Source organism: Lactuca virosa, chromosome 6 (assembly GCF_052849685.1).
Source record: "Lactuca virosa cultivar CGN04683 chromosome 6, Lactuca_virosa_CGN04683_v6, whole genome shotgun sequence".
NCBI classification, from domain to species: domain Eukaryota; kingdom Viridiplantae; phylum Streptophyta; class Magnoliopsida; order Asterales; family Asteraceae; genus Lactuca; species Lactuca virosa.
The window spans coordinates 257,147,863-257,164,636 of NC_136431.1; the positions used below are offsets into that span (position 1 = coordinate 257,147,863).

The following is a 16,774-nucleotide window of genomic DNA, read 5'->3' on the forward strand; positions in this document are numbered from 1 at the left end:
TAGATCTACCGCCAAATTGGTAACATAGTAAGATATTCGACTTACACAATGTCTTATCAATTCTAAGATGTGCATAAACTAGATCTTTGAATTTTTCATAGCTCATTTTCTACCAAACAAATTTTGAGTGGTCAAAGTTGATTGATCGCCCTTTATGAATCAATTTTCATAACCAATATTACCTCTCCACTATAAATTGATAAAAACGGATGGTCTAAAGCTATAATGATAAATATACGAAATGTAATTGTAGAATAAATCATAAAATAAAATATATAAATTATTTTAACATTAAATATATTCAATATTTGTAGACAAGAGTATGTACTTTATGATCAAGACGGAAAGTTTGAAACCGAAGATGCAAACCAATAATACAAATTTGAGGAGAAAAATATAGCTTATTGATTTGGCAGTGCATATAGTTATTTTTCTGATTTTGAATAATGTAGCTTTTGCTTAACTTTTACTTTTGATTCTTTTGCTGTCTTGAAATGGCAATTCATACATAGATTATTAGACCCGCAGATTTTGTAATTTCGATTTTATTCTTTTTTATTTTTAATTTTGTGTTAGTTTTATACGATTCTTTTTTAATTGATTATGCAATTTTGTAACATTATAATATGTTCGAATTTGATATCAATTTGAAGGTATCGAAAAACTTTTATGAAAATATAATTTGTTAGAAATAATATATAAGTTTTAATAAATTACTTTAAATATATAGATTTGTATATAACAGGTAAGGGGATGTTACATTTACAATGTAAAAATATAAAGAAATGATGTTCAAGAAAATGCTAATACTATAAATTAAACTCCAGTCTCTAAAATTCCGATGGTATCAAAGAAACATTCCGTTATTGATTGATAATCATTTAAGATGAGAAACAAGAAGTTTAAATACTGAAATCAAAAAACAACGAATTAGACCTAAACAATAGGAAAAGATAAATACATCCCAATCAACAATTATCCATCAATATATAATAATATATAATACTCCCCCTCAAGATGGAGCATGCAAGTTGAAAATGCCCATCTTGCCAAGTAGAAACTGGAGTTGATTGGCACCAAGAGCTTTGGTGAGCAAATCAGCCACCTGCAGTTTGTTGTCGATCTTCAACAAGGCAATCTCACGAGAAGTAACTCGTTCACGAACGAAAAAACAATCCATTTCAACATGTTTTGTACGCTCGTGGAAAACTGGATTGCTTTCAATATGGTGAGCTGCCTGGTTATCACAGAAAAGACTAGTGGGATTATCAACTACGACTTGTAGATCCTTGAAAAGCCACCTCACCCATAGAATTTCACTAACCGTCAACGCCATTGCCCGATACTCAGCTTTAGCTGAGGAACGAGAGACCACATATTGCTTTTTGGTTTTCCAGGAAATGGGGGCACCACCAAGTAAGAGTAAGTATCCTGTACGTGAACGTCTTGTGTATGGACAGCCAAGCCAATCAGAATCACAGAAGGCTGTCAAAACAGGTTCACCTTCGTGAGGTAAAAGAATCCCATGACCTGCGGTTCCCTTCAAATATCGGAGTACCCATGTAACTCCATGCATGTGACTTTCGCGAGGATCTGATACAAACTGACTCAATAAGTTAACGGCATACGTAACATCTGGTCGGGTGGCTTGGTGATATAGGAGACGACCAATGAGTCTGCGATATTGGCTAGCGTCGACTGAAGCTTCTTCCTCTCGGTGATCAAGCTTTAGGTTTTGTTCTATAGGAAAAGCACTGGGTTTGCAACCCAACAAACCACTGTCCTTGAGGATGTCGAGAATGAATTTCCGTTGGATCAAAACTAGGCCATCTGAAGTTTTTGCAACTTCAATACCAATGAAATATTTTAATTGCCCAAGATCTTTAATACTAAAAGCTTTGTCAAGTTTCCCTTTGATCTTTTGGATTTGATCGATGTTATCACCAACTATAATCACATCATCGACATAAATCAGGATGGCTGTGTAAATTCCATCTTGATTTTGCAAAAAAGCGAATGATCGGCTTTGGACTGGCGAAATTTTATGCTGAGGAGAAACTTGGACAGCTTGTGATACCAGTTACGAGAGGCTTGCTTTAAGCCATAAAGAGATTTTTGTAGACGACAGACTCGAGAATCATTTGCTTTGGAAAAACCTTGGGGAACCTTCATGTACACCTCTTCATCTAGATCTCCATGCAAGAAAGCATTGTTGACATCAAGCTGTTGTATAAACCAGTTCTTCTTAGCAGCAACCGTTAATAGAGTACGCATGGTGACTAATTTGGCAACTGGAGCAAAAGTGTCATGATAATTAATGCTTTCCATCTGTGTAAAACCTTTTGCAACGAGTCGGGCTTTAAACCATTCCACCTCTCCGGTTGGCTTGTACTTGATCTTGTACACCCATTTTGAATCGATAGCTCGCTTTCCTTTAGGAAGGTCAGTAAGAGTCCACGTCCCATTGTTCTCGAGTGCACAGATTTCTTGCTGCATGGCTTGCCTCCAACGTTCATCCTGTGAAGCTTGTTTAAAAGTTTTTGGCTCATTATTTAAAGTAATGGCCGTCAGATAAGCTTTATGATTCTTAGAAAAACTATCATAAGAAACAAAATTAGAAATTGGGTGTACCGTTGAGGCAGCTTGATTGGAGTTGGGTTGCTGGTGATTGATCGAAGGGGGCAACTTTACATAATAATCTTGGAGTCGTTGAGGCTGAGATTTGGTTCTGACACTTCTTGAACCGTTATGATTCTCTGTCTCATCAGCGATTTCATCTTTGTTTGTGAAACTAGTGGACTCAACCTGTGATTGTGGGCCGTTGTTATCGAGCTGGGCTTCCTCATGTTGATTTTCGTCTTGAAGGTCAGCAGGACCAGAACTATCTTGATCGTCCTGGGCCGGATCTGTGGTAGGAGGCTGTTCAAGGAGCTGATCGTGATGATGGCTCATGACAAACATCATCATAATATTTAGTTGGTTCGTCACCCCTGTTGTAGTGTTCAGCCTTGTTGTTTTTGAGAGGAAGGATGTTTTCACAAAATATTACGTCCCTGCTAACGACCATTTTGTTATCTTCAATATCATACACTTTGTATCCTTTAGTTCCTTGAGGATATCCTAAGAAAATCCCGGGTTTTCCTCTTTTCTCGAATTTGTCTCCATTTGTGTTGTGGTTTTTATAATACACGAGACAACCAAACACTTTCATATGGTCGTATTGAGGTTTTTGGTTCCAAATGACTTCATAAGGAGTCTTGTTCTTAATGACTTTAGAAGGGAGGCGGTTTATGATGTAGGCAGCTGTGAGAATACATTCTCTCCAAAATCTTTTGGGAAGATTGGCCTCAAATCGTATGGCTCGAGCTGTCTCAAGCAAGTGTCTATGTTTTCTTTCAACAACACCGTTTTGCTGCGGTGTGTGAGGACATGTTGTTTCTAATAAAATCCCCTTTTCTTTATAAAATTGCAACATAAGATTAGAAGTGAACTCTCCACCGTTATCACACTCAATTCTTTTTATATTCTTCCCAAATTGGACTTGTATCATTTTATGAAAATCAATGAGACAATTGCTAGCATCACGCTTATGTTTGATAAGAAAGACCCACACAGCCCTACTAAAATCATCAACTATAGTAAGAAAGTAATTAGCTTTCGTATAGGATGGTATGCGATATCCACCCCATATGTCACAATGAATTAAATCAAAGACTTCTTTTGTTTTAATAAAACTAATTCGAAAAGGTGTTTTAGTAAGTTTAGCTTTAGCACACGAATCACAAACTTCATTACTAAGAACAACGGAATTATCTTTAACTAACTTAATTCTAGATAGCTTTTCGTTGGAGGTGTGACCCAGTCTTTTATGCCAAGTGTCTGCAACAGTTACCATGGCTTTCCTTTCTTTGATCATCCCCATTCGATACAATCCAGCATCACATCTCTCCGCACCAATCAAGCTCCTCGTTTGTAACCCCTGCATCACACAAAAATCAGGAAAGAATGTTACAGCACATTGAAGATCTTTGCTAATGCGACTGACAGAAAGTAGGTTGCATTTGAAATTGGGGACACACAAGACACCGTTAACTTTTGCTCCCACTGGGAGAGTACAATCTCCCTTCCCGTTAACGGGAATAGACTCCCCATTGGGTATAACAACCGGAGACTCAAAAAAGGTTCTTTTCTTGTTTTCCAATAAATCTGGCAAATAAGTTATGTGTTCGGTACAACCTGAATCAATGATCCAGTCACCTTTATATATTTCTTTACCTGCCATGTTATCAACGCGTCCTTTTACCTCATCGTTGCTTGTACTAGAAAAATGTTTCACGAACATCTGATATTGTTCGTTGGTGAGTTCCGGTATTGGGCTAGGACAAGGTTCCGCACATGCAGCCGTCTTGGGTTTTCCTTTCTCGTTTCTCCCAGGCCACCATTCTGGGTATCCAACCAATTTAAAACACCCTTCCTTCTTGTGACCATTCCTCCCACAGAAAGTGCAAGTTTCATTTTCCTTCGTCTCTCTGTTATCTTTGGCATTCTTTTGATAGTTCCTTTCTTTATTGAAGCTTCCTTCTCTTCTTTGAAACGCCTTGAAGGCAGCGGATTCAGGCTGATTTCTCTTTTCAGTGGAAATCATCCTTTGTCTTTCATCTTCTGCAACCAAGTGATAGGTTGCACTTAAGTTGGGAGTGGGTTTGGTGGCTAAAATTTGGGTTTTGATCACATTGAAGTCGGAATCCAACCCCATAAGAAACTGATATAATCGCTCTTTCTCTTGAAACTCATTCAGTCGTTTTCCAATATCACATGAACAACCTTCACACGAGCATCTGGGAAAAGGCTGCACAGAAGTAGCTTCGTCCCAAAGTGACCGGAGATTAGTGAAGTAGGTAGACACAGAGGACCCATCCTGTCGAACAACTGCTATTTTCTGCTTCAGTTCGTATGCCCTAGGTGAGCTTTCTTTTCCGAATCTTTCACGTAAATCTGACCACATCTCGGACGCAGTACTCGCATATTTTACGCTGTTGCGTATGTTCTTCTCCATGGCTGTAGCGAGCCAACCCTTCAACATCGCATCACAACGCATCCAGGGCATGTAGTCTGCAGATCCCTTTTCAGGTTTCTTGATCGTCCCATCGATAAACTCGAATTTGTTCTTGGCAAAGAGAAAGTTCTCCATCTCTTGTGACCAATCGACATAATTATTATCTGTGAGAACCTCGTTCACATGTAGTTGCTTAGGGAAATCAGAAGGATGAAGATAGAAAGGGGAACTATGATCGATTCTCGTTCATAAATTCTCCCCTGAACTCGTCTTGTCTTTTGGTCCGCTGCTTCCTGTCATTCTTCAAGATTGAGATTTTGAAACCCGCTCTGATACCATCTAAAATTCCGATGGTATCAGAGAAACATTCCGTTATTGATTGATAATCACTTAAGGTGAGAAACAAGAAGTTTAAATATTGAAATCAGAAAACAACGAACTAGACCTAAACAATAGGAAAAGATAAATACATCCCAATCAACAATTATCCATCAATATATAATAATATCTAATACAGTCTTAACATTGTGCCAACTGTCTTCACTACAAACAAACACACCTATCCAATTTGCTCATCTGTATAGACAACGTTCGATAACCTCAGATTAACCAAATTTATACCCTCTCAAACGTTGGATGATGATTCGGCGGTTATCTTTAGATCAATAAATCTGTCAATATACACGACCAAAATCATGGCGGCACCATTTCTTGTTCGTCTCCACAAAAATTCCATCTTCTTCTTCTTCCTCTCCTACCTCCTCTTCTCTGTCCATAGCTTTAAAGGAGGCTCATCTCTATCTGTAGAAAATGACGACGACGTTTTAGTTTCGGCAAATGGGCTTTTCACAGCAGGTTTTCATCAGGTCGGAGAGAATGCTTTTTGCTTTGCTGTGTGGTTCACGGATCAACCAACGACTGGGGGTCCCACAGTGGTCTGGATGGCTAACCGAGATGCACCTGTAAATGGAAAATACTCGAAGCTTATATTATTTGAAGATGGCAATCTTGCTTTAACAAATGCTGAGCAATACATTACTTGGTCAACCCACACAAAATCAACCTCTTCTAATTCGTTGCAATTAGAACTCCATGACACATGTAACCTTATCCTTTTTGAAGGAGAACAATCTCTTTGGCAAAGCTTTGATTATCCAGCAGATACCCTTCTTCCAGATCAACCCTTAACTACGACCACACAACTTGTTTCTTCAAGAAGTTCTACAAATTACGCCTCGGGTTTCTATAAGCTATTTTTTGATGACTATGATAGCATTCTTCGTCTTCATTATGAAGGTTCAGTATCCAGTAGCGTCTTCTGGCCTGATCCCCGCTTTCTACCTTGGGAAGTTGGGAGATACCAGTATGTATACAATCGAAGAGCAAGCCTTAATTCAGATGGTGGATTCAAGTCATCAGATGGTCTTGAATTTTTCTCGGCTGATTATGGAATTGGACCCCAAAGAATGATGTGTTACTCAGAGAGCAAGAGAAGAGATTTTGTGGAATGATTTCCAAGTGTATTTTATTAATCGACTGGTACATGGTTATATACACAAATAATATCAACAAACTTCCTAAGATACAGGTTACAACGATAAACTAGGATCTGATAACTTATACAACAAATCTTATTAATTAGGATAAGTCTTATCCCATTAAGCTCTCGCCAACACTCCCCCTCAAGGTGGAGAATGGATATCCACCATTCCCAGCTTGCTTAGAGAGCTTTCGAAAATCCTTCCACACACAGCTTTAGTCAGCATGTCAGCTAGCTGTTCACTTGATGCTACATGAGGCAGTTTCACATTTCCCTTTTCTAGGTGATCCTTAATGAAGTGTCGGTCGATTTCAACATGCTTGGTTCGATCATGCTGAACCGGATTGTTGGCTATTTTTACTGCTGATTCATTATCACAATACAATTGTATAGGTGCCTTCAAGACAATTCCCAAATCAAGTAAAATTCTCCTTATCCACAAAAGTTCACATATCCCATGTACCATTCCACGAAACTCCGCTTCAGCACTTGATCGTGAGACCACTTTTTGCTTTTTACTCCGCCAAGTTACCAAATTGCCCCCTACAAACGTAAAGTAACCAGAAGTGGACTTCCCATCCATTCTATCACCTCCCCAATCAGCATCTGAGTACCCGCTTACTTCTAATTCTTCATCAGTTTTCACATTTCGTCTAAAGAACAAGCCTTTTCCAGGAGATGATTTCAGGTACCTTAAGATTCGATTAACAGCACTCATGTGTTGTTCTCCAGGTGCGTGCATGAAACGGCTAACCACACTGGCTGCATATGCAATATCGGGTCGTGTGTGAGCTAGATAGATCAGTTTTCCTACCACTTTCTGGTACCTTCCCTTATTCGTTGGTACTTGACCTTCATCAATTTGCAAGTTATGATTAGTTTCAATGGGAGTGTTCACTGGTTTACAGTCGAGCATTCCTGTTTCAGCAAGGAGGTCTAATATGTACTTCCGTTGGCATAAGTTTATACCGGCTTTAGACCTGGATACTTCTATGCCTAAGAAATATTTGAGGTGACCTAAGTCTTTCAGTTCGAATTCTGCTGCAAGGACCTTCTTTAACTTGTCGATTTCTTCACTATCATCTCCAGTTATGACCATATCATCTACATACACGATTAGTGCAGTTACCTTTCCTCCTCTTACTTTAACAAAGAGAGTGTGATCAGCATCACTTTGTCGGTATCCTATTTTCTTCATGAAGGTCGAGAATCTCCCAAACCATGCTCTGGGAGATTGTTTTAATCCATATAGGGCCCTTTTCAGTCTACATACTTTCCCTTTACTGTTTGTCCCCGGTGGGGGGTCCATATACACCTCTTCTTCCAAGTAACCATTCAAAAACGCGTTTTGTACATCAAATTGTCTTAATGGCCAGTCTCTGTTTGCAGCAATGGAAATCAACACCCTAATTGTGTTCATCTTGGCTACTGGGGCAAAAGTATCACCATAGTCAATGCCGTATTTTTGTGTGTACCCCTTTGCAACCAAGCGGGCCTTGTATCTGTCTACATTCCCTTTCTCATCCAATTTTATGTTGTAAATCCACCGGCATCCCACCGTCTTCTTTCCCTTCGGAAGACATACTAACTCCCAAGTCTCGTTCTTTTGTAGTGCCTCCATCTCCTCATTCATTGCCCTTTTCCATTTCTCATCTTCTAATGCTTCGTGTACATATCTTGGGATCACAATGTTGGACAGTTTCTCCACTCGTAGTGCGTGTGACTCTGACAAACGATGATGTGATACAAAATTCCCAATGGGATACTTAGACCTCGCTTTAATATCAGGTACATATTGCTTCTTTGGTTGGCCTCGGTTAGTTCTCTCTGGATACCGTCTTTCGATTATTTCCTCCACATTGGTTCCATGTACTGTGTCCTCCAATTCTTCATCATCCTGCATAAAATCACTCAAAGAACCAGTGTCAAGAACGACATCTGGTGTGTTAGTATCTGGTACGTGTTGTTCAACATTCCGGCTAGATTCAGGTTCTTCATTCATGCTAGACTCTGGCTGGACATCGGTACTAGGCGTGTCTTGACTTGAATTTACACACTCTGTATCATCTTCTTCATTCTCTAACTGAAAGCTTGAAATTTCTTCATCAAAGTCGTGGGTTTCTACTTCTGCGTTCTTTTCCCCCTGAAGAGAACACCCATGACCAAAGTAAGGAACAGTTTCATGAAATGAAACATCCCTTGTAACATGGACCTTATTTTCAACTGTATCCAAACACCGATACCCTTTCTTTGCATCTGCATATCCAAGAAACATGCATTTCACAGACCTTGGTTCCAACTTTCCCAAATTCTGATATACATATGCAGTGCAGCCAAAAATGCATGGTTCAAGGCCATCAGTTTGTGATATTTCAGTGAGTTCTCGTAGCTTCTGTAGCGGTGTTTGAAAGCCTAGCACTTTTGATGGTGTTCGATTCAAGAGATAGGCAGCTGATCGTAATGCTTCACCCCAGAATTTCCTGGGTACTTCCATATCAAATAGAGAGGCTCGAACAACTTCAAGAAGTTGTCGATTTTTCCTCTCTGCCAATCCGTTTTGCTGGGGAGACCTTGCACACGACGTTTGGTGGCGAATCAAATTCTGTTTACAGAAGTTTTTCATGGTATAATTTATGTACTCCCCTCCATTATCAGATTGGAGCACTTGAATTTCCCTTCTGTACACTGTTTTAATGGTGTTATATAGTTCTGTAAACGCCTGAAATACTTCTCCTTTATGCTTAAGGAGTGACACCCATGTCATTCGTGTACTTTCATCAATGAATGTTACGAAGTATTTTGATCCATCAGGAGTGGGTATGGGGGCGGGGCCCCATACATCAGAGTAAATCTTCATAAAAGGAATTGAAGTTTTATTATCACTAGAAGCATATGAGATTTTCGTGTTCTTTGCTAACTCACAAACACCACACTTCAAATCATTATCCAATACATTTGAAAACAAACTAGGTTTAAGCTTTCTAAGGTAATTAAAAGACAAATGTCCTAGCCTACGATGCCATAACATTGCTAAGGACTTATTCACTTCCATTACTGCTGTATGATACGCCTGGCTTTGGTGATTCTCGTCCAGGTAGTACAATCTTCCCCGCCTAGTACCATAGCCAAGAGTATGATGAGTTACCATATCCTGAAAGACACATTCATGTTTCCAAAAGATAACATAACAGTTTAGTGCTTCTGTGATCTGGCTGACAGATAATAAATTCGAAGATAATGAAGGAACTACAAGGACACTATCAAGATCCATAGACTTTGTTACTTTTACAGTTCCTTCACTCACTACAGGTGCCATTTCTCCATTTGTAGTTTTAACATTCGTTTGTGAGGGTTCGGTTTTTTTGATTAATTTTGAAGGATCATTTGTCATATGATCCGTTGCCCCTGTATCAATTACCCATTGTTTTGAGAGTTTGCTTTGATTATTTAGTGACATACCCGGATCAGTAGTAGTATGGGCTGCAACTGGAGTGGTTGATTCTTCACTTTGAGGAGTCTTGATTGTTGCAGCTTGAACTATTCGCTTCCTGGGTTTCTTTGAGAAATCCCACCATTCAGGGTATCCAATAAGCTCATAACACTTTGACTTTGAATGTCCATCTTCCCCACAATGAGTGCAGGTAAGAGAGTTGCTCTTGTTGGTCTTCACTTTGGGATTCAGAGGCCTATTTCGAGAAGTAAAGTGGACCCTGCTATCTGCCTCAATTTTGGGATCTTCCATGGACTGACGCTGGTTATGATCCTTTCTGATATAGGCGTATGAAGATTCAAGGGTAAGTGGTGGGTCTTTTCTGAGAATTTCACTTCGTGCTTGGTTGAATTCGTGATCAAGGCCTGCCAGAAATATGTGGACACGAAACCTTGATTGAGTTTTGTTTGAGGCTACTGTTGACTCGACAGTCCCCCCCCCCCCTCTGATATTGATCTAGCATCAATTTCCTGAAAGATACTTACCAATTCATTGTAGTACGCAGGTAGCGATCTCCCATTCTGGCGAGTATTGAAGGATCTTCGGTTCAATTCGAACAATTGGGTTTCATCCGACCCATCATAGAATGTCTTTTTCGCTGTTTCCCAAATTCCTGCTGCAGTTGGTAGGCGGATGAATCTGCGCATTAGGTTAGGATTCATAGAATCAATGAGCCAGCTCTTGACCCGGTTGTTATCAGTGACCCATGCTTCAATCGATTTTTCATTCACGGAGGGTTTCACTGAGGTACCAGTGATGAACCCTGATTTGTTACGAGCCCCGATGCGCATCTCCATGAGTTGAGACCACAACGGGTAATTGGTATCATCGAGAATAACCCCTGTTAGAAATGGGGCATCTTGAACGTTTTGCACAATCACCGATGAGGATGATCCAGGGGTGTCGCCTTCGTTTCCCATGGTAATTCGAATACTTCGTAGGGTTTGGCTACTTCGTGGGATTCGTTCACTGATTCAACGATTAAGAAGATCAGGAATTCGAGGTTTTTATTGCTCTGATACCATGTTACTCAGAGAGCAAGAGAAGAGATTTTGTGGAATGATTTCCAAGTGTATTTTATTAATCGACTGGTACATGGTTATATACACAAATAATATCAACAAACTTCCTAAGATACAGGTTACAACGATAAACTAGGATCTGATAACTTATACAACAAATCTTATTAATTAGGATAAGTCTTATCCCATTAAGCTCTCGCCAACATGATGAAGATCGACATCGATGGTAATCTAAGAGTGTAGTTTCATTGAACATCAAACGAGAAAGGAATGGCAAGTTCAATGGCAAGCTGTTTCCCGTTCTTGTAGGGTTCATGGTATTTGCGGACCAAATAGTCTTTGTACTTATTCACAAGATGCAGGTAGGAGATGCATTTGCTTACATGGCTACAAGATGGTGAATTTTGAAGATTGGAGTTACGGATGTGCACCTGAATTCGAGGGTTGTAGTCCAGATAACGAGGGTTTCATCAAGCTTACCCAAGCAGAATTCTATGGCTACGATATCCGGTATCACCCCAACTACACTCTCGATTCATGCAAGAAAGATTGCTTAGATGATTGCACTTGCAAAGGGTTCCAATTTTCATACAATTGTCATAAAGGAATCTATTATTGCTACATGAAGAATTCTTTGTATAATGGATACCAAATGGGATTCTACAATACAATGTATATCAAATTACCAAAAACGTTGGTGTCATCATTTCATCAGAAAACAATCAACGAACAAAACGTCAGTTGCGTAGGCCAGGCTGTGACACCGATGATAAGATCGTACGAGAAAAAACATCATAACAAGCTACTTAACTCCATGGCTGTTTTAGGATGCGTGATCGGTTTTATTGAGATCATTGGCATAGTGTTTTTCTGGTATAAGAGCAGTAAACACTCGATTACAGCCGATCAATGTTATTTTCCGGCAGCCACAGCGTTCAGGAAGTTCACCTACAGTGAGCTGAAAAAGGCATCAAATAATTTCAGCGAAGAGATAGGGCGAGGTGGCACTGGTGTCGTGTATAAAGGGATTTTATCAGATAAACGAATTGCAACAATCAAGAAGCTCAAGAATATTAATGATCACCAAGGTGAAGACGAATTTCAAGCTGAGATTAGCACAATCGGGAGGCTGAATCACATGAATTTGATAGAAACGTGGGGATATTGTGCTGAAGGAAAACACAGGCTTATCGTCTACGAGTATATGGAGAACGGATCATTGGCCGGAAACTTGCGTCTCAGGAAACTCAATTGGGAGACAAGATTCGAGATCGCGAAAGGAACAGCTAAAGGGTTAGCTTATTTACATGAAGAGTGCTTGGAGTGGGTTCTTCATTGCGATGTGAAACCTCATAACATACTCTTGGATGCAAATTACAGTCCAAAGGTCGCGGATTTTGGTCTTTCAAAGCTATTGGATAGGGATAGAATAGGGAAATCGAATTTTTCGACAGTTCGAGGGACTCGAGGCTACATGGCTCCTGAATGGGTGTTTAATCTTCCAATTACTTCAAAAGTCGATGAATTTAGCTATGGGGTTGTGATAGTGGAGATGATAACAGGACGGAGTCCTACAGGGAAGGAGCAAAGAAGCGATGAAAATGGTGACACAGAGCCTGCGCTTATTGATTGGGTGAGAGATAGGATTAATGGAAATGGAAGGGAATCTTGGATTCAGGAGATTGTAAATCCTTCGATAAGTGGAGAATATGATCGGATCACCATGGAAAATCTTGTTAATATTGCACTGCAATGTGCAGAGGAAGATAGGAAGGTGCGACCAACAATGAAGCAGGTGGTAAATATGCTTCAACATCCAGAGAATTATAGATAATATGCGTAACTAATGAAGTTAACTTAATGATTTCTGAGTTATGATCCCTGAAATTCATATCTGAGCTTGAATTCGATTGAATAAGATTTGAAGATGAGGGTAATCCGTAATCCTTAGATCATAAGACCCAAATACCTATCGTTTTCATCTGTAACCTTGGACCTTATGTGGTATTTTCATTTCTAACTTCTAACAAGTACAACTTTTTTTCATGGATAAAAAAACCCGGGCAATTTTGCAATTTTGGCTGGCTTTGCTTGCTCTTAATTAGCTTGTAATTTGTAATTACCCTGTACCAAGATAGTTTCTTGCTAGATTTCTTTTACATGGTTTAATATCAATCTTTCCGCCTTCTAGGAAAAAAAATCAATACTCAAACAAATAGAAAATAAAAGGAAAGAAATTGATGAAAATGTGAATCCGTCATACAAACATGTTATCTAACAATTTATTATTCAAGACAGCACACTACTCTCTATTGACTCAACTAAAAAAACAAAAGCATTTCACTATTAGAAAACTACATATTTCTTAGGGAAATCTCTAACAAAATAACGTCTACATGCCTCATTGGGGAGGGATCGTTGATCCCACATACACCGGGAAGGAGATCTAAGCACTACCTTATATGGAGTGTAGATATTTTCCCTATCACAACATGTTTTAAAGTCATAGGGACAACATATCTCATGAGAACTCTAGAGTTAAGGTGAGGCCAAGAAGATGCTCTATATGGACAATATTGTGGTACTTGCATTTGAAGGATGTTACAAATGATATTAGAGAGTATGTTAGGTATGAATATTAGGCAAGCATTCAAGAGAATCATTCTCACATGAAATTTTAGTAGAAAGACTTGGTGTATTCCCTCAAAGAAAAGTAAGTCTTTCAAAATGTTAAAGTTGTTGGAAAACATTTTTCTTTTAGTATGGTTGCAAAACCTTTTTCTTTTTCAACTGTATTATGTGTCAGTTTGTATTGGTTGTTGTAATATCGGTCCTTCGTCATTTTCTTTCAATTTTAGCACCTTTTGTAACCCTGTAAAATTTAGTCTGTTAATCACTACATATATTGTATGTAATGAAAGCTTAGAACTAATATTGAAATGAAATTGGAAAAAATGGAAAAACTAAAGCACCGTCCTTATAATTTTCCATGGTTAATATGTCATGTTAATCGAACTTATTTACCAGTTTTATATTGAATATATGTTGATGGTCTATGGTTATCACAAACGAATATTGATTGTAACTGTGGAAGACATCCATTGGGTGACAGAGGAGGTGGAGAGTTCGGATCTAAATTGAAGTTGGCTCAAAAAAAAAAAAAAAAAAAAAAAAAAAAAAAAAAAAAGAAAAAAAAACATTGTTCATAAGCCGATACGACTTTTACTATTATATATAATCTAGGCTTAGTAATGTAGATAACACCTTTGAGGTATACTTACAAAAAATAGTTAAGAGTTGTAACTTCCACTTGTATATAACTATTTAACAAAAAATAGTTGTAAGATTTGTAAAAACGTAAAGTTACATTAAATAACATCTAAAAAATACATGAACTATCACTATTGTATCACTATTGTAGACATTTAGTCAATTTTTCCGTACACTAACTTACAATTAAACTAACATTTATTATTCAAGAAATCTCATTTTGACATAACATGGCTAATTGGTTTATTTGTACAAAAAAAAAACACCATTAAACTCATATTTATTGTTCAAAAAGCACCATTAAACTCCCAACTATAAACAAAATTTTCTATTAAACAAAAATTTTCTATACATTTAGTCACTTTCATCTATTTCAACAATCATCAATTTTACGGTCATCTTTTTTGGCCAACACAGCAGATGTGGATACACCCATTTAAACATCCTTCGCCAGAGAAAGAAAAAACATCGTTGGAGAACCAAGATAGGCCACAATTGAGCTTCACACTCGCACCTACTCATAACATGTTGGGTCGAAACTTCCAGCGACAACACCATTTTTCTCACTCGTTGTCGCTCATGTTTTTGCTAGATGCAATGTTTGGGATCCTTAGCAAACCGCATTGAGATTAATAGGAGAATTAGATTGACATTTCATCACCCAATCATCGGTTCACTATGAACTATGTAGCGACCAACAATGATCCCAAGAGTAACAAACCAGGAAAAATATAACTTAATTGTTTCTTGTCGGATAACGGAAGGCTATGTTCTTGTTTGTTGCAAAAAATGGATAGTAGTTATAGGATTTGATGGTGATGGCTAGCGAAGATGATCGGTGTATAGTTTAAAAAAAATATAATAGTAAATCATATACAGATAAAAAATAACATTAACTTGCAGTATTTACAAGGGTAGGTTTTTAACAATACTAGTATGAGTTTAATTTTTAACAATACTATTATGAGTTTAATAGTAAATCGTGTACACATACACAAACATAATGACTAAATATATACAAAAGTTTAAAGTGATAGTTCAATACACTTCAAAGTCATTTTCCCTGTATTTAAAGACAAGAACACTCATGTAACACCACTAAAACGTAACCATTATCATATACTATATATTTGCACATAACAACAGATTAAAATGGTAAAACAGTCATAGTCTTTTAGACAACAGAATCTCAACCCTATTGTAGATCTTAGAAGTGGGAGAGTTTTACAGGTGAATCATGGAGCTTCACAGTCCTGCTTTCGACCACCTGGAGAACACCTGGTTGTTCTATCAAAACAAAAACGAAAGCAATTAGAAATATGTTATCATAATTAAGCTCAAGGCTCAATCAATTTTCCCACAAAATACCCAAAATGAAGAGATTCAAAGAGGAAAATAATCATACTAGAAAGATCTTCAACTTGTTCAGGAGTGAGTTTTGCAGAAAATCCACAAGCTGCGTGTTTGTACGTGTACAACAAAGCCCCTTTTGCTGCCTCCTCGCTATCAATGAGTAAAACGAAATAACAATAAATAAACACAAACTCAAAAATCAAAGACAGAAACGCAACTATTTATCAGCCCCAGTTGTTTTATTCCAATGAAATGAAATAACTTCAATTCTGATATCGTAATTCAAACAAGATGCCTTCCTAAATTCAAACAGCGACGAATTTACTACGAATGAAATATTTTGCCCAATTATTAAGCCCTAATTCGTTAGAATCACGATCAAAACGGAATTATGTTGGCTCTCAGTTTAAGACCTAATTCGTTGGACTCTTATTGCAACCTCGAACTTCAATTTCGGGATTGGATAAATAATCAGTCTATAAATTTGCTATCAATAACTTGTATAAAATTGAAGTACACAATTTAGTTAGAATTCGTAAGGAAATCCATTTATCTATGAATTTTCTACATTGATCAGATGGAGTAATAATAACAAAAAGAAGAGACCTTCCGAGGACTGAAGAGAGGGTGCGAAGGTGATAGATTTCGAGATCTTCTTGTTGAGGTCGCTCGGTGTAAACGATATGGACTGCCGCTGATGCAGATTTGGGAACAGATGAATCGGCTTCTGCCATAGATGATGATATAGCGATGATGGAGATTAGCGAGAGAGTGATGATGGAGGAAGATAGGAGGGATTGAAGAGACATTTTATAGAGACAACGAGAGTTACATGTATTCTTAGCGACGAAGAATCGAATTACACGGACGGATTAAAAGAGGGGAGAAAGTGGGTATTGATTGGTATAGAGCCTACAAAACAATGGATCAATGCAAATTTTATTTACGGCAAGAACGCGTAAAAGTATTTCTCTTTAGCATTACGACAAGTCGACAACCGAATAAAATAACTATCATATTTCATTCTAAAGTTATTATTTTAT

The 16,774-nt window shown here is 38.1% G+C and overlaps 3 protein-coding genes across 3 annotated transcripts; 2 read left to right on the forward strand and 1 right to left on the reverse strand.

The window, feature by feature from the left end:
- The first annotated feature begins 5,751 nt into the window (after positions 1-5,751).
- LOC145122463 (putative receptor protein kinase ZmPK1) lies at positions 5,752-6,567 on the forward strand. The gene has a single exon (XM_079058065.1). It carries the CDS (start codon positions 5,752-5,754, stop codon positions 6,565-6,567), a length of 816 nt encoding a protein of 271 aa, XP_078914191.1.
- Positions 6,568-11,502: 4,935 nt separating this feature from the next.
- On the forward strand, positions 11,503-12,942 carry LOC145122464 (putative receptor protein kinase ZmPK1). The gene has a single exon (XM_079058066.1). It carries the CDS (start codon positions 11,503-11,505, stop codon positions 12,940-12,942), a length of 1,440 nt encoding a protein of 479 aa, XP_078914192.1.
- Positions 12,943-15,369: 2,427 nt separating this feature from the next.
- Positions 15,370-16,645, reverse strand: LOC145120826 (Proteinase inhibitor, propeptide). Its single transcript, XM_079056619.1, has 3 exons — positions 16,338-16,645; positions 15,784-15,881; positions 15,370-15,665 (listed from the first exon to the last, which is right to left on the reverse strand). The coding sequence occupies exons 1-3, from the start codon at positions 16,538-16,540 to the stop codon at positions 15,586-15,588; spliced, it is 381 nt and encodes a 126-aa protein (XP_078912745.1). The 5' UTR covers positions 16,541-16,645; the 3' UTR covers positions 15,370-15,585.
- Positions 16,646-16,774: the final 129 nt, after the last annotated feature.